Genomic DNA, 22,981 nt, shown 5'->3' with positions numbered 1-22,981 from the left:
GACTATAAAATGCTTCCCCTCCCCCAACCACCACATCAATAGGGCTCCTGTGCAATAACAGGGGATTACAATTCAAAGAACTGCAGGTCTCAGACCTTACTTAAGATGGTGCCTTGGCGGCTCAACTGAGCATCCAGGTTCTTGGTTCCAGCTCACGTCATGATCTCACAGTTTGTGAGTTTGAGCCTCACGTAGGGTTCTGTGCTGACAGTGCAGAGCCTTCTTGGAGTTCTCTCTCTGCTCTTCTCTCTCAAAATGAATGAACTTTAAAAAAACGTCTCTAAAGAGCCCCAAAGGCAACAGGGGAGACAAAAACAAGGGTATCAGAGGAGATTTTAGATTCTGACATCTACAGCTACAGCAATCAGTAAACAGAGACTAATTCCTGGTCAGACAGACATAAAGTCTCACATCAAAGGCCTACTTCCCTTAGTAGATGGCTTTCAAGAAGAAAATTATAAGGCATACTAAAAAATAAAAAACACAGGAAAAAACTCTGATGGCAGAAGTGCTAGACTCAGACTAAAAATTTTAAACTATGATTAACATGCTAAGTGATATTATGGAAAAATTTGACATCTAAATCAGATGGGTTATGTCAGCACAGATGGAAACTCTAAGAAAGAACCAAAAGAACATGCTAGAAATTAAAAAAAATTTTTAACAAAATTAAAAATGCCTTTGATGGGTAAGTGGACAACAACAACAAAATGAATCCATGGGCTAAAAGAAATGTTGACAGAAACTCCCAAAACTGAAATGCAAAGGAAAAGCAAGTGAAAAAGACAAAATAGAATACCGAAAAGATATAACATACGAGTAATGGGAATACCAGAAGGAGAAGAAAGGGACAGAAAATATCTGAAGCAACAGTGACTAAGAATTTCCCTAAATTAATGACAAACACCAAATCACAGATCCAAGAAACTCAGAGAATATAAAACAGGATCAATCCTGGGGTACCTGGTGGCTCAGTCAGTGAAGCATTCAACTCTTGATTTCAGCTCAGTCATAATCTCAAGGTTCTTAAAATCTAGCACAGAGATGCTTGCAATTCTCTGCCTTCCCCCCAGGCGTTCTCTCAAAATAACTTAAAATAAACAAATGAATAAAATAGGATCAATCCCCCAAAATTCATAGGTAGGCATATCATATTCAAACTGAAGAATATCAGAAACCGAGAAAAACTTGAAAGGAGCCAGAAAAAATCAAACAAACCCCTTACCTATAAAGGGAGCAAAGATAAAAATTACATTGGACTTTTCTTCAGAAACCATGAAAGCAAGAAGAGAATGGAATGAAATATTTAAAGTGATGAAAAGAGGGTGGCCTGGCTGGCTCAGTCGGTGAAACATGTGATTCTTGATCTTGGGCCCCGCACCAGTTATGAATATATATACAAACAAACAACAAACAAACATATAAACGTAAAGTGTTGAAAGTAAAAAGCCCTACCAACGTAAAATTCTATATCCTGCAAAATTATCCTTGATATAATAAATAAACTTCTCAAATAAAAATAGGTGGGGCGCCTAGGTGGCTCGGTCAGTTAAGCATCCGACTTCGGCTTAAGTCATGATCTCATGGTTCATAGATTCAAGCCCCGTGTCGGGCTCTGTGCTGACAACTCAGAGCCTAAAGCCTGCTTCAGATTCTTTATCTCTCCCTCTCTGTAACCCTTCCCCACCCTCACCCCCCGGCCCCGGCTCGTGTTCTGTCTCTCTCTCTCAAAAATAAACATTAAAAAAAATTTCTTTAATTAAAGTATTTTTTAAAAATAGGAAATTTGTTGCCAGCAGACCTATCTTGCAAGAAATATTAAAATAGATTCTTCAGGAAGTAAGAAAACCAAATACATCAGAAACTTAGAATTTACATAAAGGAAGAGCATTAGAGAAAAAATAAAGGTAAAATAAAATCTTTGATTTTTTATTCTTAACTGATCTAACAGATAACAGTATGTCCAAAACAGTAACAACAATGAAGTATCTGGTGATTAATCCTTATGCATAAGTGAAATGAATGACATGCTATAATGAACAGGAGAGAGGAAATGTGGATTTTGTTACAAAGCACTTGTACTACCTGTGAAGTAGTACAGTGTTATTTGAAAGAGTATTTACAAGGGGTGCCTGGGTGGCTCAGTCGGTTAAGCATCCGACTTCAGCTCAGGTCATGATCTCGTGGTTTGTGGATTTGAGCCCTGAGAAAGGCTCTGTGCTGACAGCCAGCTCAGAGCCTGGGGCCTGTTTCGGATTCTGTGTCTCCCTCTCTCTCTGACCCTCCCCTGTTCATGCTGTCTCTCTCTCTCTCTCTCAGAAATAAATGAAACATAAAAAAGTTTAAAAAAAAAAAGTATTTACAAGTGTATACGGCAAATTCAAATGTTACTAAAAAAAAAAAAAAGGAAGGAAGGAAGAGAAAATGCATAAATGGGGGCAGCTGGGTAGCTCACTCAGTTAAACTTCCAACTCTTGACTTTGGCTCACGTCGTGATTTCATGGTTTGTGGGTTCTAGCTCTGCAGTTCAGAGCCTGCTTGGGGTTCTCTCTGCCCCTCCCCCGCTGTGTGCTCATGTGCGTTCTCTAAATAAACAAACTTTTAAAAAAGCACAAATAATATGCTAAGAGAAGAAACAATGGAATAAAAAATGCTCAAAAAAACAAGATAAGGCAGAAGCACAGAGCCCAACATGAGGGCTTGATCCTAGGAACTGTGAGATCATTACCTGAACTGAAATCAAGAGTCAAGAGGTCTAACCAAATGAGTCACCTAGATGTCCCACCTAGATGTCCTAGATGTCTATATATAAAAACAAAGACATGTTAACAGTAAAAGGGATGGTAAAACTGTAAAACTAAAAAGAAACATATAAGAAAAGCTTCAGGACAATTGGATTTGGCAATGATTTCTAATATATGACACGAACAAAACAGACAACAAAAGTAAAAGTTAACTGGAACTACATCAAAGTGAAAAATTCCTATGTATCAAAGAACACAACAACAGTCAAAAGGCAACCTATACAATGGAATAAAATATTACAAATCATATAAATGACAAGTAATTAATATCCAGAATATATAAAAGAGCTCCTAAAATCAAAACTGAACTCAAGTAAAAAATGGGTAGGGGTACCCGGGTGGCTCAGTTAGTTAAGTGTCTGACTCTTGATTTGGGCTCAGGTCTTGATCTCATGGTTCATGAGTTTGAGCCCTGCACTGGGCTCCATGCTTAGCACAGAGATTTGCTTAAGATTCTCTCTTCTTTGCCCCTTCCCCTCTCTCTCAAAAAATAAACAAACTTTTAAAAATACAAAACAAAAAACCTTTAAAAAATGGGTAAAGTTCTTAAATAGACATTTTCCCACAAGATATACAAATGGCCAACGAGCACATAAAAAGATGCTCAACATCATTACAGAAATGCAAATCAAAGCCATGAGATACACAGATCTATCAGGATGGCTACTATAAAAAAAAATGAAAATAACAAGTGTCGGCAAGGATGTGGAGAAACCAGAACCTTGTACACTACTGGTGGGAATGTAAAAAAAAAAAAAAAAAAAAAGAAAAAAACAAGTGTTGGCAAGGATGTGGAGAAACCACAACCTTGTACACTGCTGGTGGGAATGTAAAACAGCACAACCACAATGGAAAACAGTATGGCTGTTCATCAAAAAACTGAAAATGGAATTACCATGTGATCAAGCAATTCCACTTCCACATGCTTAAAAAGCAGTGTCTTGAGATAATTCACACACCCACTTTCATGGCAGCATTATTCAACATACTCAAAAGTCAGAAGCAACCAAGTGTCTGTTGACAGATGAATAAACAAAATGTGGTATGTACCCATAATGGAATATTATTCAGCCTTTAAAAGGAAAGAAGTCTGACATGTTACAATATGGATGAGCCTCAAGGATATTATGCTAAGTGAAATAAGCCAGTCACTAAACTACAAATCTTGTATGATTACCCTTACAGACACAGAAAGTAAAAAGGCAGTTGCTAGAGGCTGGGGGAAGGGGGGCGGGGGGAATAAACAGGTATTGTTTAACATGTACAGAGTTTCAGTCTTGAAAGATGAAAAGATTCTGGAGATTAGTTGTACAACAATGTGAATGATAAGATGCTAAGTGTTTTTTATAACAATTTTGAAAAAGATAAAGGGATGGAGAAAAGCATACTGTGTTAATGCTAATCAAAAGCAAGTTGTCGTAGTCATTTTAATTTCAGAAAAGTAGTTTTCAGAGCAAGAAAAATTACCAGGGATAGGGGCACCTGGCTGGCTTAGTTGTAGGAGCATGAAACTCTTGATCTCAAGGTCATGAGTTTGAGCCCCATGTTGGGTGTAGAAATAACTTAAATAAAACTTTTAAAAAATGAAGAACGAAAAATTTCCAGGGATAAAAAGCATCACATATGATAAAAATGTCAATGAACATAAGAACCAAATTTCAAAATACATCAGCCAATAATAAAACTATAATGAAAAACAGATGAATCCACTATTAGAGTCAGATTTCAACATCTCCCTACCACTATCTGACAGATCCAGTAGGCAGACATAGACTGATCAGCAACCACCAAATTGGAATCTAATGGACATCTACAGACTACTTCATCCAGCAGAAGCAGAACATTCACTAGACCACACTCTGGGCCATAAAACACACTTTACAAATTCAAAGGAACAGGAATATAGAAAAGATACTTTCAGATCACAAAAGAATTACACTAGAAATTAGGGGTGCCTGGCTAGCTCAGTAGGGAGAGCATGTTGACTCTTGATCTTGAGGCTATGAGTTTGAACCCTGCACTGAGGGTAGAAATTACTTTAAAATTCAGGGACACCTGGATGCCTCAGTTGGCTAAGCCCTTCTCCCACCGTCTGTGTCCCTCTTCTACCGGCGGGCACGCACATTCTCTCTAAATAAAAGTAAACATTTTTAAAAAATCATATAAATGACAAGTGATTAATGTCTAGAATATAAAAAAAGAGCTCCCAAAATCAACAAAAAATGAATCCAATTAAAAATGGGTAGGAGAACCTTTAAAAATAAATAGCAATCTACATATTTAACGCAATCCCTATCAACACACCACCAGCATTTTTCACAGAGCTAGAACAAATAATCCGAAAAATTGTACAGAACCACAGAAGACCCTGGATAGCCAAAGCAATTCTGAAAAAGAAAAGCAAAGCTATAAAGACAACACAATTCTAGACTTCAAGGTATATTATAATGCTGTATTCATTAAGACAATATGGTACTGGCACAAAAACAGATCCACAGATCAATAAGAAAACCCAGACATGAACCCACAACTGTATGGTCAATTCATCTTTGACGAAAAGTGAAGAATGTCCAATGGAAAAAAGACGGTCTCTTCAACAAATGGTGTTGGGAAAACTGGACAGCAACATTAAGAAAAATGAAACTGGACCACTTCCTTGCACCATACACAAAAATAAATTCAAAATGGATCAAAGACCTACATGTGAGACAGGAAACTGTCAAAATCCTAGAGGAGAACAGAAGCAGCAGCTTCTTGGACCTTGGCCGCAGCAACTTCTTATTAAACATGTTGCTGGAGGCAAGGGAAACAAAAGCAAAAATGGACTACTGGGACTTCATCAAGATAAAAAGCTTCTGTACAGCAAAAGAAACAATCAACAAACCAAAAGGCAGCCTAGGAATGGGAGAAGATATTTACAAATGACATATCTGATAAAGGGGTAGTAATCAAAATCTATAAAGAACTTATCAAAATCAACACCCAAAAAACAAATAATCTAGTGAAGAAATGGGAAGAAGACATAAACAGACATTTTCCCAAAGACATCCAGATGACTAACACATGAAAAGATGCACAACATCATACATCAGGGAAATACAAATCAAAAACCATGATGAGATACCACCTCACACCTGTCAGAATGACTAAAATTAATATAAGAAACTACAAGTATTGGTGAGGATGTGGAGAAAAGGGAACCCTCTCACACTGTTGGTGGGAATGCAAACTGGTGTATCCACTCTGGAAAATAGTATGGAGTTTCTTCAGAAAGTTAAAAATACAATTATCTTGTGATCCAGCAATTGCAGTACCAGGTATTTACCCAAAGGATACAAAAATACAGATTTGAAGGGATACACGTACCCTAAAGTTTCTAGCAACATTATCAACAATAGCCAAACTATGGAAAGAGCCCAAATGTCTGTCGACTGATGAATGGATAAAGATGTATATATGCACAATGAATATTACTCAATGATCAAAAAGAATGAAATCTTGCTATCTGCAACAACACTGATGGAACTAGAGTGTATTATGCTAAGTGAAATAAGTCAGACAGAGAAAAACCAATACATGATTTCACTCATATGTGAAATTTAAGAAATAAAACATGAACACATGGGAAGGGGGGGAAGAGAGTGGGAGGGAAACAAACCATAAGAGACTCTTTACAACAGAGAACTGAGGGTTGATGGAGGGAAATGGGGGGGGGGGGCTGGGCTAAATGGGTTATGGGTATTAACGAGGGCATTTGTGTTGAGCACTGGGTGTTATATGTTAAGTGATGAATCACTAAACTCCTGACAATATCACACTATATGTTAACTAGAATTTAAATAAAAATTTGAAAATAAGCAAACAACATACTTCTAAATAACACCTAAGTCAAAGAAGATACCTTAATATGTTTTAAAATACTTTGAACTAAATGAAAATAAACAAACAAAACAAACAACTTATCAAAATTTGCAGGATGTGGGGCGCCTGGGTGACTTAGTCGGTTAAGCGTCCGACTTTCACTTAGGTCATGATCTCGCGGTTCGTGGGTTCAAGCCCCACGTCGGGCTCTGTGCTGACCGCCAGCTCAGAGCCTGGAGCCTGCTTCAGTCTGTGACTCCCTCTCTCTCTGACCCTCCCCTGCTCACGCTGTCTCTCTCTCTCTCTCTCTCTCTCCTAGAAATAAATAAAACATTAAAAAAAAAATTTGCAGGATGTGTTAAAAACAGTGCTTTGAGGAAGATTCACAATGAATACATATACATATCAGAAAAAAGACAAGGGGCTCCTGGGTAGCGCAGTCAGTTAAACGTCGACTCTTGATCTCAGCCCAGGTCATGATCTATTATCTGGCTCTGTGCTGATGGTGCAGAGCCTGCTTGGGATTCTGTCTCTCCTCCCTGCCCCTACCCCACTTGCACACTCCTGTGTGCTCTCTCAAAATAAATACACTTAAAAGTCAAAATCAAGAATCTAAGATGCCAGGAACCAGAAAAAGAACAAATTAAATACAAAGTAAGGAAAAAGAAAAATTTAAAAACTGCAGAAATCAATGAAATTGAAAACAGGAAACAGAAAAATCAAATAAGCCAAAACTTTGTTCTTTGAAACAAGTACTTCAATAATCCTCTAACAGATTAAGAAATAAGACACAAATTACTAAATATCAGAAATGAGAGATTCATCTCTACTAATCCCATGGACATGAAAATAACTAGAGTAATAAAATAGAGTAATATTGCAAATGATCACAAAGTTTATAACCTAGATGAAGTGAACGGATTCCTTGAAAGACACGATCTGCCAAAACTAAATAGGATTATTATGTATTAAGGAAACTGAATCAATAATAACTTTTCAAAACACAAAGCACCAACCCCAGATAGTGTCACTGATGAGTTCTATCAAATATTTAAGGAAGAAATTATACCAAATCTCTACTTCTTACAATCTCTTTCAGAAGGCAGAAGGAAAGCAGAAAGAAATTATTTCCTAACCCATTTTATGAGGCCATATTACCCTAATACTAAAATCAGACAAATACATTTGAAGTACAGACCACGATCTTTCATGAATATGTGAAAATCCTCAAAAAAATATCAGTAAATTTACTTCAACAATGAATTTAGAGAATTATACAGTTACCCTGGAACAACACAGAGGTCAGGAGTGCCTATGCCCCTACACAGCTGGGAAATCCGCATGTAACTTTTGACTCCCCCCAAACTTAAGTACTAATAGCCCACTATTGACAAAGTTTTACTCGTAACGTAAACAGGTATTAATGTATACTTTATATGTTACATGTATTAACTGTATTCTTACAATAAAGTGAGAAAAAAGAAAATACAAACAAGATCATAAGAAAATATATATTGATACTACTATATTAGTCAAAAAAAAAAAAATCCACGTAGGAGAACCTGGGTGGCTCAGTGCATAAGGGGTCCAACTCTCGATCTCAGTTCAGGTGATCTTACAGTTCATTTGGGAGTTTGAGGCCCACACAGGCTCCATGTGGACAGTGCAGAGCCTGCTTGGGATTCGCTCTCTCTCTCTGCCCCTCCCCTGCTCATGCTCTCTCTTTCTCTAAACAAAGAAACTTAAAAAAAAAAAAAAAAAATCCATGTAAAAGTGGACCTGTATGATTCAAAGCTGTGTTATTCAAGGGTCAACTGTACACCATGACCAAGCGAGATTTATTCCGGGTATACATGGTGGTTCAACATTAAAAAATCAAATAATGTAATCAATCACATCAATATGCTGAAATAGTAAAAACACACTCCTATCATAGATGCAGAAAACCACTTCACAAAATCCAAAACCCACTCACAATAAAAACACTCAGTAAACTAGGAATAGAGTGGAACGTTCTCAATTTGATCAATGATATTTACAAAAAACCTCTCACAGCTAACATCATATTTAATGGTCAGAAACTCAAAATTTTCTCACTAAGATCAGGTACAAGGCAATGATATCCCCTCTTACCACTCCTTTTCAACATTATACTTGTTCTAGCTAATGCCACAAGAAAAAAAGACAAGAGAAGACATACAAATTGGAAAGGAGAAAATACAACTGTCTTTGTTCACAAATGACACGACCATCTATGTGGCAAATCTGAAAGAAATGACAAAAGTAATTCCTAGAATAAGCAATTATAGCAAGGTTAAAGGATACAAGATTAATATACAAAAGTCCATCACTTTTCTATATATCACCAACGAACAAGTAGAATTTGAAATTAAAAACAATACCACTGAGCATTAGCACCAAAAAATAAAATTAGCGAGGGGTGCCTGGGTGGCTTAGTCGGTTAAGCGTCCGACTTTCGTTTAGGTCATGATCTCGCGGTTCGTGGGTTCGAGCCCCGCGTCGGGCTCTGTGCTGACTGCCAGCTCAGAGCCTGGAGCCTGTTTCAGAGTCTGTGTCTCCCTCTCTCTCTGACCTTCCCCTGCTCACGCTGTCTCTCTCTCTCCCTCCTAGAAATAAATAAATAAATAAAATTAGCGAGGTATAAATCTAACAGAATATGTGAAAAAACTATATGAGGTGGAATGCCTAAGTGGCTCAGGTCATGATCTTGCGGTGAGTTCGAGCCCCATGTCAGGCTCTGCTGATAGCTCAGATATTCTGAGCTTCATGGATTCTGTGTCTCTCTCTATCTCTGCCCCTTCCCTGCTCGTGCTCTCTCTCAAAAAATAAACATTAGGAAAAAGGAAAAAAGGATTATATGAGGAAAACTATAAAGCTCTGATGAATGATAGTAAAGAACTAAAAAGATGGAGGACTGATATTATCCAACTTCAAGACTTAGCATAAAGCTACAGTAATCAAGACACGGTACTGGTCAGGGTGCCTGGGTGGCTCAGTCAAGCATCTAACTCTTGATTTGAACTCAGGTCATGATCTCACTTTTCGTGAGTTTGAGCCCCACAGTGGGCTCTGTGCTGACAGTGAAGAGTCTGTTTGGGACCCTCTATCTCCCTCTGTGCCCGTTCTCTGCTCAGCCTCTCTCTCTCAAAATAAATAAATAAACTTAAAAAAAAAAAAAAGGAAAACTCAAAATGGATCATGGATCACAGACCTAAAATGTAAAATACAAAAGTATAAAACTACTAGAAGATAACATAGGGGAAAATCTAGATTAAACTTGGTATGGTTATGACTTTTTAGATGTAACATCAAAGTTACAATCCATAAAAGAAATAATTGGTAAGTAGGACTTCTTAAAAATAAACTAAAAGACAATCTCAAGAGAATGAAGAAAAAAGGGACTGGAAGAAAATATCTGCAAAAGATGCATCTGATAAAAGACTGTTACCCAAAATATACAAAGAACTCATTAAAATTCAACAATTGCAAACAACACAATTAAAAAATGAGCTAAGACCTTTAACACACACCACAACAAACAATATAAATAGACGGCAAATAAGCATATGAAAAGATGGTCCACCTCATATGTCATGGGGGAAATGCACATTAAAACAATGAGATAATGGGGCACCTGGGTGGCTCAGTGGGTTAAGTATCTGACTCTTGATTTAGTCTTGATTTCTTGATTTCTGTCATGATCTCATGGTTCATGGGATCTAGACCCATGCTGGGCTCCATGCAGACAGCACTGAGTCTGCTGGGATTTTCTCTTTGCCCCTCCCTTGCCTGAGCGTGCTCTCTCAAAATAAACAAACTTATTTTTACCACTATACACCTAACAGAATAGCCAAAATCTGGACCGAATGCTGGCAAAGTGTGGAGCAGCAGAAACTCTCAATCATTGCCGGTGGGAATAGAAAATTAGACGGTTACTCTGGAAGACAGAGTGTACTTTCTCAAGAAATGAAACATTCTCTTACCATATAATACATCACACTCCAGTTATTTACCCAAAAGGAGTTGAAAACTTACATCCACACAAATAGTGTACATGGATGTTTATAGCAGCTTTATTCATGGTTGCCAAAACTTAGAGGCAACCAAGATGTACTTCAGTAGATGAATGGATAAATAAACTGTGGTAAATTCTGACAATGGAATATTACTCAGCAATAAAGACACAGCTATCAAGCCATGAAGAGATACAGAGGAAACTTAAATGCCTATTAAGTGAAAGAAGCCAGTCTGAAAAAGCTACATATTATGCCACTCCAATTATATGCCATTCTGGAAAAACAAAACTATAGAGACAGCAAAAAGGTTAGCAATGGTGGTGGTGAAGGAGATGGACAGGATGACACAGGATTTCCAGAGTAACAAAAATACTCTGGGGGCACCTGGCTAGCTCAGTTGGAAGAGCATGCAACTCCTGATCTTGGGGTCATTGAGTTCAAGGCCCACATAGGTGTAGAGATTTAAAAAAAAAAAAAAAAAAAAAAAAAAAGTTGCTTGTCTTAAATCTTGGGATACTGCACAAGCTTTCCTTTGCAAAAGCTATCATCACACACAGAGCATACTTTTAGTGTGGCTATACCCTTGTTTATATTTATGGAAATTCATAAATTGAAAGTTTCTATATTTACTAAATATATAAATGCATAGAAAAAGTTGTCGAAAGTTCCCTCTGAAAAAGAAGATGAAGACTCAGGGGAAGAAGGAAAGGGTTAAGTATCATAAAATTTTACTCTGTATATTTCTGTATTGAAAATTTTTTCACAAAGACCCCATATCCTTAATTTAAAACAACTTTTTTTTAATGCCCCAAATTCCTATATCACTAAGAAAATTCAAAAAGGAACTTTAAGGGGTGCCTGGGTGGCTTAGTCGGTTAAGCGTCTGACTTTCGCTTAGGTCACGATCTCGCGGTTCATGGGTTCGAGCCCCGCGTCGGGCTCTGTGCTGACTGCCAGCTCAGAGCCTGGAGCCTGTTTCAGTCTGTGACTCCCTCTCTCTCTGACCCTCCCCTGCTCATGCTGTCTCTCTCTCTGTCTCCTAGAAATAAATAAAACATTTAAAAAAAAAAAAAAAAAAAGGAACTTTAAGGGACACCTGGGTAGCTCAGTTGGTTAAGTGCCCAACTCTTGACAGTGTGGAGCTTGCATGGGATTCTCTCTCTCTCAAAATAAATACATAAACTTAAAAAAAAAAAAAAAGCCAAAGGAATTTTAAATGACAAAACATACTGACAGCAAAAAAGAAAAAAATAACAAAACTGAAGAACTGAAACATGGGGTGCCTGGGTGTCTCAATCAGTTGAGAATCCACTCTTGATTTCGGCTCAGGTCATGATTCCAGAATGGTAGGACTGAACCCTGTCTTAGAATATACACTGAGCATGGAGCCTTGCTTAAGAGTCTCTCTCTCTCTCTCTCTCTCTCTCTCCCTCCCTCCCTCCCTCTGCCCCCCTGTTTGCTCAAAACGCTTGTTTAAACTCACAAAAAAAAAAAAAAAAAAAAACCTGAAACAAAAAGAGAAACATGGAACTAAAATAAAATTGAAAAGTCACAGGCTCAACTGGTAAGATAGAGAATCAGTAAATTAAAGGCAGGAAAAAGAAAGGAAACTAAAATATGAGGTAAACCATGCCCTCTATTTACTTATACATTAATAGCATCATAAATAATGAGATGTATTACATAAAAGATTTAAAAAAAAAAAAAAAACACCTGACAAACATTTTGAATGTGAACAAAACACTGAGACAGAAAAAGAAAAATTCACAAAAAATATGCCTGTCAGGGGCGCCTGGGTGGCTCAGTCATGTGAGAGGCCAACTTTGGCTCAGGTCATGATCTCAAGGTTCACGGGTTCGAGCCCCACATCGGGCTCTGTGCTGACAGCTAGCTTAGAGCCTGGAGTCTATTTCGGATTCTGTATCTCCCTCTTTCTTTGACCCTCCCCTGCTCATGCTGTCTCTCTCTCAGAAATAAATTACAAAAATTAAAAATTAAAAAAAAAATCATTAAAAAAATATGCCTTTCAGCAACCACTTTAAAAAGCCACCTGGTTCTCAAACATCCCAATTTACAAAGAATAATCCCATATGATTTCAAAACAATGAAATGGATAGAATAATCATAAACACATTTTATAAGACAAATATGGCTTTGATGCCGCCAAACTTACCCAGCACAATTCTGAACAAATACAGGCAAGTCTCACTAAAAAGATACACAACTCTGAGCAAAATCTTGGTTTACATACCATTATAAATGTAAAGTACTATTCACTATGACCAAGAGGGATTTATTCCAAGAATTCAAGAATGATTTCACTCCATGAAAACTTTTATCAAAAAGTTATTTTGAAATGCCTTAATCTGACAAATATAGACCTTACTTTGACAAAAAATATATATCTAAAATTGAGACAAAATTATATTTTTCTTAAAAATGGGAAAGACCAGAAAATATGCTATCACTTCTACCACTTAGAGTAATCCTTCCATCTAAACACTTTTTTTTTAAGTTTATTTACTTTGAGAGAGAGCACATGTGTGCCAAGTGGGGGGGGGGGGAAGGAGAGAGATTCTCAAGCAGGCTCGACACTGTAGCACAGAGCCTGATGCGGGGCTCGATCACAGGAACTGTGAGATCATGACCTGAGATGATATCAAGAGTTGGATGCCCTGAGCCACCCAGGCGCCTCTAAACACAAACACTTTTTTTAAATTCAAGATGAACTTATTTTGCATGTTATTTTAACCACAAAATTTCAAACAACTGAGATAAATCTCAAATTACTTTTGAAGCTGTGACTTGTAAGTCCCCAACCTCTAAAATTGTGAGAAATTAATTTTTGTGGTTTATGTCATCCTGTCTATGGCATTTTGTTATGGTAACCTAGGGGGGACTAAGATATCCACACCCTGATAGGAAAAAAAAAAAAGAGAAAGGGATGGGGCACCTGGGTGGCTCAGTTGGTTAAGCGCCTGACTCTTGATTTTGAGTCAGGTGATGATCTCAGCTTATTAGATGAGCCCAGAGTCAGGCTCTGCCCTGACAGCACCAAGCATACTTGAGATTCTCTCCCTCCCCTGCTCAGACTCTTGCTCTCAAAATAAATGAAATTTAAAAAGGGGGGGATCATTTATTGCCATTGGAGGTGACTATTATACCAAATCTTTAATAAAAAACTTCATTCCAGTTGATGATGGAAAGCCCTTTTCTAAAAGAATACTGTGTATGTGTCTATGTGTATAACATATATATATATAATCAGCTATACAAATTTGAAATTGATAATTAGGAAAATCAACTTTCTGAAACCCCCAATGAAATAACTGATTCAGGCAAAGTCCAACTGAACTAGCATCACTAACAGTGAGACAACCTGATATTATTATGCATCTATTAATATGACTTAATATGAAACATATACACTAGAAGCCTTCTTGCCAAAAATGTTTAACCTGAATCTAGTCAAACATTTACACATAAACTCCCAGTTTATAAGAAATATAAAAGCACCACCATAAGGAAATCTCCAGAATTTTCAGTGCCAAAAAATAGGAAAAACGAAGGGCTTGTAGGGGAGAACCACTGTAAATTTTAAAAGACTAAAAATTACATCCATATGCAATTTGTAAGCTGTAAGTGGATCCTGATCCCTCCCCAAAAAAACTATGAAACATTTTGTAGTTATCTGAAGAAATATGAATATTAGATATCAAGGAATTAACATTTTCTTAGATAGGATAATGATTCCATAGTTACTTAAAAGAATGTTATTTTTAGATGTACGCTCAAGATTTTGGTAATGGATTAACTTTATAACACTAACAAATGTTCAACCTAAGTAGTAAGAACGTAACTTTATTTCAAATTTCTACTTGAAAATTTTATTTTTTAATTTTTAATTTATTTTAATTTATTTTTGAGAGAGCACGAGTGGGGGAGAGGCACAGAGAGACAGAGAGAGGAAGACACAGAATCTGAAGCAGGCTTCAGGCTCAGCGCAGAGCCCAACGTGGGGCTTGAACCCACAAACTGCGAGATCAGGACCTAAACTGAAGCCAGACACTCAACTACTGAGCCACTCAGGTGCCCCGAAAATTTTCTTAATAAAAAGTTAAAATAAAAAAATAAAATTAGACAATTGATTTTTCTACTGAACTTAAAAAAAAAGATTGTGTTAATGGTGAGAATATGATGAAATGGGCTGCCTCATGCAGTGCCAGAGCTACAGTAATTTATGACAAACTTTCTGGGATGCACTTTGGACATAAGCATATGAAAAGTTCAGACACTGACCCAGTAACTTTTTTTCCAGGAAATCTATCTTAGGAAAATAAACTCATTTAAAAATTATGTAAAGATATTCCATTCTCTCTTTCTCTACACACACAATGGAAAAAATAAAAATAACTTTTAAATGTTCAACAAAATAATGGTTTAGGGGTGCCTCACTGGCTCCATCAGAAGAGCATACAACTCTTGATTTCGGGGTTGGAAGTTCAAGCCCCATGTTAGGTGTAAAGATTACTTAAATAAAACTTTAAAAAAAATGGATGGTTTAGTCAGGTAATACCAAATTTTAAAGATGTAAATTACTATTAATATTCAATACCATTTAATATTTAAACAGTAAACATTCTATTTTGTTTTAAAGAGTCAGATGCTTAATCAACTGAGCCACCCAGGCATCCATCTTTTTAATTTTTTTAAGCTTTTTAAAGAAGTTTATTTTTAAGAGAAAGAGAATGAGTAGGGGAGGGGCAGAGAGAGAGAGGAAGACAGAAGATCCCAACCAGGCTCCGCACTGTCAGCACAGAACCCAACGTGGGACTCAAACTCATGAGCGGCGAGATTATGACCTAAGCAGAAATCAAGAACTGGACACTGAAGCCACTGAGCCATCCCAGACACCCCTTAAAGATCTTATTTTTAAGTAATCTCTGCACCCAACGTTGGGCTCGAACTCACAACCTGGAGATCAAGAGTTGCATACTCCACCAACTGAGCCAGCCAGGCACCCCTAAACAGTAAACACTTTAAAAGAATATTTAATGCCACACAGAAAATACAAGATATATTAAGATGGGGAAAAAGTACAAAACAATACTTAGTATGTAACTAAGCTGCTGATTTGGTAAAAAGAAAAAAAGATGGTAATAGCGATAGCTATCTGTGACTGATGAGAGACTGTTGCTTACATCTGTCATCTTGTACATTTCTAAATTCCCAAAAAAGGGCAAAGAGACAAAGACTGTGCTTCTGATAAATATTTACAGACCACAAGCTCTTACTCCCATGGTCATACACTTGATTTTTTTATCACCAAAACTGCACCTTCCCTGAAATCCATTTTAAATTTCTCAGATTCCCAAATTCTTGAAATCAAGTTCACTTTATTACTCCAAACCCAGCTATTAGCTGGCTTAACTGAACATCATCACTCTCCCTTATTATCAATCACTCCCTTGCAAACAATAGTGCTTTTGTTCCAGCACCACTGCTAGTTAAACTCATTCCCCAATTAACTTTAAAAAAAAAAAAAAAAAAATGAAAACAAAAACCCTTTCTGTGTCTGCCCCAAACAGCACTGCTGGGGGGTGGGAGAGATGGGGGGAAACAACCATCATTAATTGGTCTCATATTCAAGTGAAGACCACAAATCCCATATGAAAACTTAACATTTGCCCTAAGTGTCATTGCTCCTATTACAGATTAATCCCTCCATTTATGCTAGTGATACCACTCTATTCTCAAAAGACTTTACACATTCAATTACCCCTCCTTTCTCTAGCATAACCAACTTCTCCCATCCATCAACATATAATCAATATCAATTTTTTAAAGTGTATTTATTTTGAAGAGAGAGAGAGCACAAGCAGGGAGGGGCAGAGAGAAGGGGACAGAGAGAATCCCAAGCAGACTCTGAACTGTCAGCAGACAGCCCAATGCAGGGCTCGAACCCATGAACCATGAGATCATGAGCTGAAATCAAGAGCTGGACGACTAACCAACTGAGAATGCCCCTCAGAGAATTTTTTTAAAGATATGTGAAGCTGAGGGGCGCCCGGGTGGCTTAGTCGGTTAGGCGTCCGACTTTCGCTCAGGTCATGATCTCGCGGTTCGTGGGTTCGAGCCCCACGTCGGGCTCTGTGCTGACTGCCAGCTCAGAGCCTGGAGCCTGTTTCAGTCTGTGACTCCCTCTCTCTCTGACCCTCCCCTGCTCACGCTGTCTCTCTCTCTCCTAGAAATAAATAAAAAACATTAAAAAAAATTTTTTTAAAGATATGTGAAGCTGAGGCACCTGGGTGGCTCAGTAGGTGAAGCGTCTGACTTTGGCTCAGGTCATGATCTCATAGTTTGTGGATTTGTGCCCCACATCAGGGTCTGTGCTGACCGCTCAGAGCCTAGAGCCTGATTTGGATTCTGTGACTCCCACTCTCTGCCCCTCCTCCACTCACACTCTCTTATTCTCTCTCTCAAAAATAAATAAGCATTTAAAAAAATTAAAAACAAATAAAGACCTCTGAAGCCATATTCTTCTGCAGCTCCTCCTCTCTTCTCTGCTCCTCTGTCAAAGCAAAACCTTCAAAAGTTGCTTTAGCTTTTTAAGCTGCCAGTTCCTTACTTCATTTCCTTTTACTAACTCTCTCCAATCATAATTCCATCCTCACCATTCCAATGAAAATATTCTGGTCAAGGACACCAATGATCACTGCACCGCAAATTCAATAGTCATTTCTCCCACTCAGCAGCATGATAAAGTTGACCACTCTTGGAATTATGTCTTGAATTTCCTAATATATCATTAATAGTTCACTCTTCTTATCCTTTGTTCTTTCTCCTAGGTTCAACCTAAAAAGATGCTAGGGGTCCATGGCAAAAACCAGGGCTTTGTCCTAAGCTCCTTCCTTGTCTAACTAAATTCTCTTAGAGTTAACTCATCCAGTCTAAACTTTAACTTAACAAGAACAAAGTAAAAACCTTAATCTTCCCAGATAGTTTCTATGTGCTCCTCCCACTCTTTCCATCTGAGAAATTAGCACCATCATCTGTCTGGTTGCTAAACACAAAAGTCAAGGTGTTTTTCCTAGTTTCTTCACTTTTCATCTGCACCATCAGCAAGCTCTTGTGACCCTACCTTTAAAACATATTCCAAATACTTCTCTTCAGACTCGTATTCTACCATAACCCCACGATACAATCATCTCTTGCCTTCACTACCTAGAAAAACTTCCCAAATGATCTTCCGGAGTTCATTCCTGCCACTCCCCACCCCTACATGACAAGATGCCTAACCAATTTCCTTTCTCCTTACTAATGAAACCCTGATTTTAACTGGGGAGCAATGTGCTAAAAGCATTTTCTAGTCTTCCTTAAACCAAGAAGACATTATGACACAATCCTAGATTAAGAAAAATAAAAACAGAAGTCACTGAATAAGATTTCTCAGAAAGTTTTTTAAAAGGGGGTGAACTCTGCTGACATGTGGGTGGGTAATGCCTTTCCCTTTCTGAAAATTCAGAAATGCTGTCTGAACCTCCCTCGACAGGCATTTTAAGAGTTTAAGGACAAGAGTCAAACTTCTAATAGTAAATTGAAAGTTAGTAGTCTGTTCTGTAAAACCTCTAACCAACCAACTCTAGGATACTTCTCTCCTGACTTTAAGAATCATTTAACCCACTACCACCATTTCTTTGGTTACATCCAGCCAAACTCAACCCCTAACTCCTAAATCCTTCTTCCTTGCATCTTCATTTTTAATACATTCTCCTCACAGCAGCCAAAGCGTTTTTTTGTTTTTGTTTTTGTTTTAAAGGGGGGACAGGCAGATCCTGACTCCCAGGAATCCTGCAAAACAGGCAGGTCACTTAGGATCAACCTTTACCCATTCAGAAATTCATCTCCTCGGGGCGCCCGGGTGGCTTAGTCGGTTGAGCATCCAACTTTCGCTCAGGTCATGACCTAGCGGTTCGTGGGTTCGGGCCCAGCGTTGGGCTCTGTGCTGACAGCCAGCTCAAAGCCTGGAGCCTGTTTCAGAGTCTGTCACTACCTCTCTCTCTGCCCCTCCCCTGCTCACGCTGTCTCTTTCTCTCCTAGAAATAAATAAAATATTAAAAAAAAAAAAAAAAGAAATTCATCTCCTCTCACATTAGCAGTAAGGATTCAGGCATCACCCAAATCGTTATTTTTCTTACTTGGAAGCTTAAGGCATCAAAGTGGTCTTTTAAAAGCAAAAGTTTTGTTCTGTTCTTTAAATCCTCAAAGGCTTTCAGAGTCCCTTAAAATACAAACTCGTTACTTTGGGCTTAGGAAGTTTTGTGATTTGGCTCCTGCCTACATCATTCTCTTTCTCTTACCTACAATAAATACTCGAGCTTACAATAACTTCCTTTTGCTTGCTTAAACATAGCAAACTCATTCCTATTTTATAGGCTTTGTATTAACTGTGTCCTCTGATCTGGAATTTTCTTCCCCTAGAGACACTGCATTATCATTCAGATTTCAATTTAAGTCTAAAGTCCTAGGAAAGCCCTTTTCTAAACATCCAATCAAAAACAACCAATTAGGTGTTCCTGGGGGGCTCAACTGATTAAGCATCTGACTTGATTTAGGCTCAGGTCATGATCTCACTGTGCTGACAGAATGGAGCCTGCCTGGGATTCTCCCCCCCTCTCTGCCCCTCCCGCACCTGGGTGCACACCTGCGCACTCTCAAAATAAACATTAAAAAAAAACAACTAATTAATTTCATCTATACGACATTATATTTCTCTGCACTGCTTTTATCACTTGTCTGTCTCACCCTGCCCTATTCATCACTATATTCTCAGCACATATCATGGTACCTCACATAAAGGGAGCCCTCAAATATTTGTTAAATAAAGATCTGTTGGTACTGATGAGACAAAGAGGAGCCACGATGCTTACTTTAGAGCTTCTCAAGAGTAGGGAAAGACAGCTTCAAATGATTAAAAACCATTAAAAATCACAAATCTGAGTTGAAAGTCCAATTGGAATCATATTCAAAGCTCTTTTAAAAGCTTCTAAATATGGGGGTGACTGGATGGTTCAGTCAGTTAAGCATCTGACGTTAGCTCAGAACAAGTTCGAGCGCCACAACATGCTGACAAGCACAGAGCCTGAAGCCTGCTTTGGATTCTGTGTCTTCCTCTTTCTCTGCCCCTCCCCCGCTCACGTTCAGTCGCTCTCTCAAAAATAAAGACATTAAAAAAAAAAAGCCTCGCTTAAAAAAAAACCCTTCTAAATATGTGTATATATAAACATACGTTAAAAATCAATGGAAGGAGGGGCGCCTGGGTGGCTCAGTAGGTTAAGCACTGGACTTCACCTCATGGCATGATCTCATAGTCTGTGGGTTCAAGCCCCCAAGGGAAGCCTCAGCCTGGAGTCCCCTTGGGTTTGTGTCTCCCTCTCTCTCTGCCTCTCCCTTGCTTGCTTGCTCTCTCTCTCAAAATAAGTAAACATTAAAAATATTTTTAAAAAAAACAATGGAAGGAGCTAACCAAAATTAAGATGTTTATATATCTGAAATATATCACAAACAAAACAAAAACATTTTAAAGAAAATGATTATCCCCGGGGTAGGATTACACATAATTTTTAATTTATTATAGTTCCATGTATTTTCCAAAATTCAATAAGCAAATGTGTTACTTTTGTAATCACAGAAATTGGCTACTTATTTAAAAGAGAAAAATAATTAAATGCTTCTATATTCTTGACTGTATAATGATTATTGTTTCTATAGGCATATAAGAATTGATCATCCTAATGTATGACTAAGTTAATTCCAATTTTCCCTCCCAAGTTTAAGGGTTAATTCCCAAGGAACTCTTTCCCTGAGGCTAGGTTACCCCACCCCCACAGTTCTCCTTATTTAAACTCCTCAAACACACATATAATTAATTGTCGATGCTTCACTGTCTTACTAGACCATAATTTAGTCCATAATAGCATAGACTGTATCTTAGTAACAAACACAGGTAGTATTCAATAAATATTTGTTGAATAACTGGAGAAAAATGTAAACTTAAAGAGTTAACCCACAGTGATACAGATAAAGTTATATATAATACTGAATAGATGTGCCTTGAAATCTTTAACAGGGAAAACTACAGAATAAAGCAAAAATAGACTGCCTTTCCACCATCTTACTTCCCAGTTTTTGGCTTTAACTATTACTCCAAGTTACAACCTGACTACATTATCAAAAGAGAAACCCAACTTCATCTAGAGGTCACTTTTATCAACATGTTATAAAGTCCCTAGTACCAGAAGCAGAATAAGCAGTGTAAAGTAAAATTACTTTTACAGTGGCTGGGGATGAGATCCCCGGCACTTAAAAAAGTCCTTAAATTCATTTGGGAAAACAAGTGCCTCCTGCTTACCTGGTGGTGAGCTAAACAATGGAGAACTGAAAACATAAGTCTGCTGTCAATGACTCACACTCACAGTTTCTAAGAGTCAGCAGAGAAGAGATAAAGCACCTACCTAAGTAAACAACTAAGGATATAACCAAAGTATGACCAAGCCTATAGATAAAATGTCTGACACATCTAACCACCTAATACCTCATCCAAACACCCAATGACTTAAGAGTAATTAATATCACTCTCAGATACATGCCCAAAATTCTTACACACGTACACCAGCAAAAAACTGGAAAATAACCAAATGTTCAACAGATCCATAAACTTCAGTATATTCCATATATTTAAAGAAAAAAGGAACTACTACAGAATGATTTAAGAAAAAAGAAGCACAAAATGTATTATCCCTGCTGGAAAAGCAACAGTATCAGAAACCCACACTTGAGTATGCCAATCACAAATAGGATAGTCCACATGAAACAAAGAAACCAAAAATAAAGTACCCACAGTCACTTGAGAGATTACAAATACTAGTCCTGCATTTGTAATCACTAGAAAAACATGTACTTGCAAAAACGCTGAAAATAATTAACTGAGTTAACAGGCCTGCCCTAAACCTAGGCAAAGGTTTATGTACTTTCAACAGCAGCTCCAAAAAAAATTTAGATACCTATCAAAGATTTTTTTTGGCTTAATTTTTTTTAATGTTTATTTTTGAGAGAGTGAGCATGAGCTGGGGAGGGGCAGAGAGAGGGAGACAGGGAACCTAAAGCAGGCTCCATGCTGCCAGCACAAAGCCTAAGGTGGGGCTAGAACTCAAGAACCATGAGAGCATGACCTCAGCTGAGTTGGACACAACTGAGCCACCCAGGCACCCTGGCTTATTTTAAATGTTACTAAGCCCACACTACATTCCAGGCACTATACAAGGTGAAGAAATAAAGATGAAGAAGTATCTCAAGGAGCTCAATGATATCAAGCAGGAGCAGAAAAACAGACGTACAATTACCAATACAGTAATGGCTCTAACAAAATCCTAAGTGACACTGGAGAACAGAGGTAAACTGTTTTCATGAGAGATTTATCAGGAGTGGCATCTTAGGGTAAGTAAATTTCAAAAGACAAAAGAGGTAAGGGCTTATTCCAGGCAGACAGAATACTAAATAGTATGCAACTTAGTGTAGCTGAAGGTCTGAGAGACTCATGTACGTGTAGGCATGCAACTGTGTTGAGACTTGACAGGAAATAGATCAGGAAAGATAGACCAGAACAAAAGTATACAAGTTTTGACTTTATACAACAGGCAGGAGAAAATCTAAAGGAAAATGACAAGATAATATTTTAAAAGTTAAATCCTGTGACATGGCACCAGGAGGGCTGAATAGAGGCTACAGAGAAATAAGCATAAATAAGCGAACAGTTTTACTATAAATAGTTCATCTGAGATTTGCAAACCTGACCTACAGTGATTAAAAGGAATACAAAGGAGGAAACAAAGATTTAGAGATAAGTGGAGAATGGGGGAAGAAATCAACTTATAAAAGGTAGTGACACAGGGATCCCTGAGTGGCTCAGCTGGTTAAGTGTCCGACTCATGATTTCAACTCAGGTCATGACCCAATGGTCATGAGACCAAGCCCTGAGTCGGGCTCTGTACTGGGCATGGAGCCTGCCTAAGATTCTTTCTTTCCCTCTGCCCACTTCCCTTGCTTGAGTGCATGTGCGTTCTCTCAAAACAAAAACAAAAAATAAAGGGCAGTATTGAAGGAAAACCAGAAAAGCAGGATCACAGCAACCAAAACAGATGTGTTCTGAGACATAAATGGAAGTGAAGGGTGTACAAAACAGACTGCTAAAAAGTTAGTCTGACATATCGGAAGATACCG

General features: G+C 37.9%; 1 protein-coding gene across 4 annotated transcripts in view; it reads right to left on the bottom strand.

Moving 5' to 3' along the window:
* The window catches only part of UBE2K (ubiquitin conjugating enzyme E2 K), a 77,661-nt gene that overhangs the window by 44,487 nt on the left and 10,193 nt on the right, over nucleotides 1-22,981 (bottom strand). The window contains exon 1 of one of the 4 annotated variants that reach the window (XM_039226961.1): nucleotides 21,114-21,149. The exons of the other annotated variants lie outside the window; for them this stretch is intronic. Within the exon in view, the coding sequence (XP_039082892.1) occupies nucleotides 21,114-21,149 (36 nt within the window). Of the gene's footprint in view, nucleotides 1-21,113; nucleotides 21,150-22,981 lie in introns of those variants that run through there. 4 annotated transcript variants of the gene reach the window in all.

Source organism: Hyaena hyaena, unplaced genomic scaffold (assembly GCF_003009895.1).
Source record: "Hyaena hyaena isolate Hyena2069 unplaced genomic scaffold, ASM300989v1 scaffold_24, whole genome shotgun sequence".
In the NCBI taxonomy this organism is placed as follows: Eukaryota; Metazoa; Chordata; class Mammalia; order Carnivora; family Hyaenidae; genus Hyaena; species Hyaena hyaena.
Note: the sequence above shows the minus strand (reverse complement) of the source record. Positions and strands in the feature narration are given on the sequence as shown.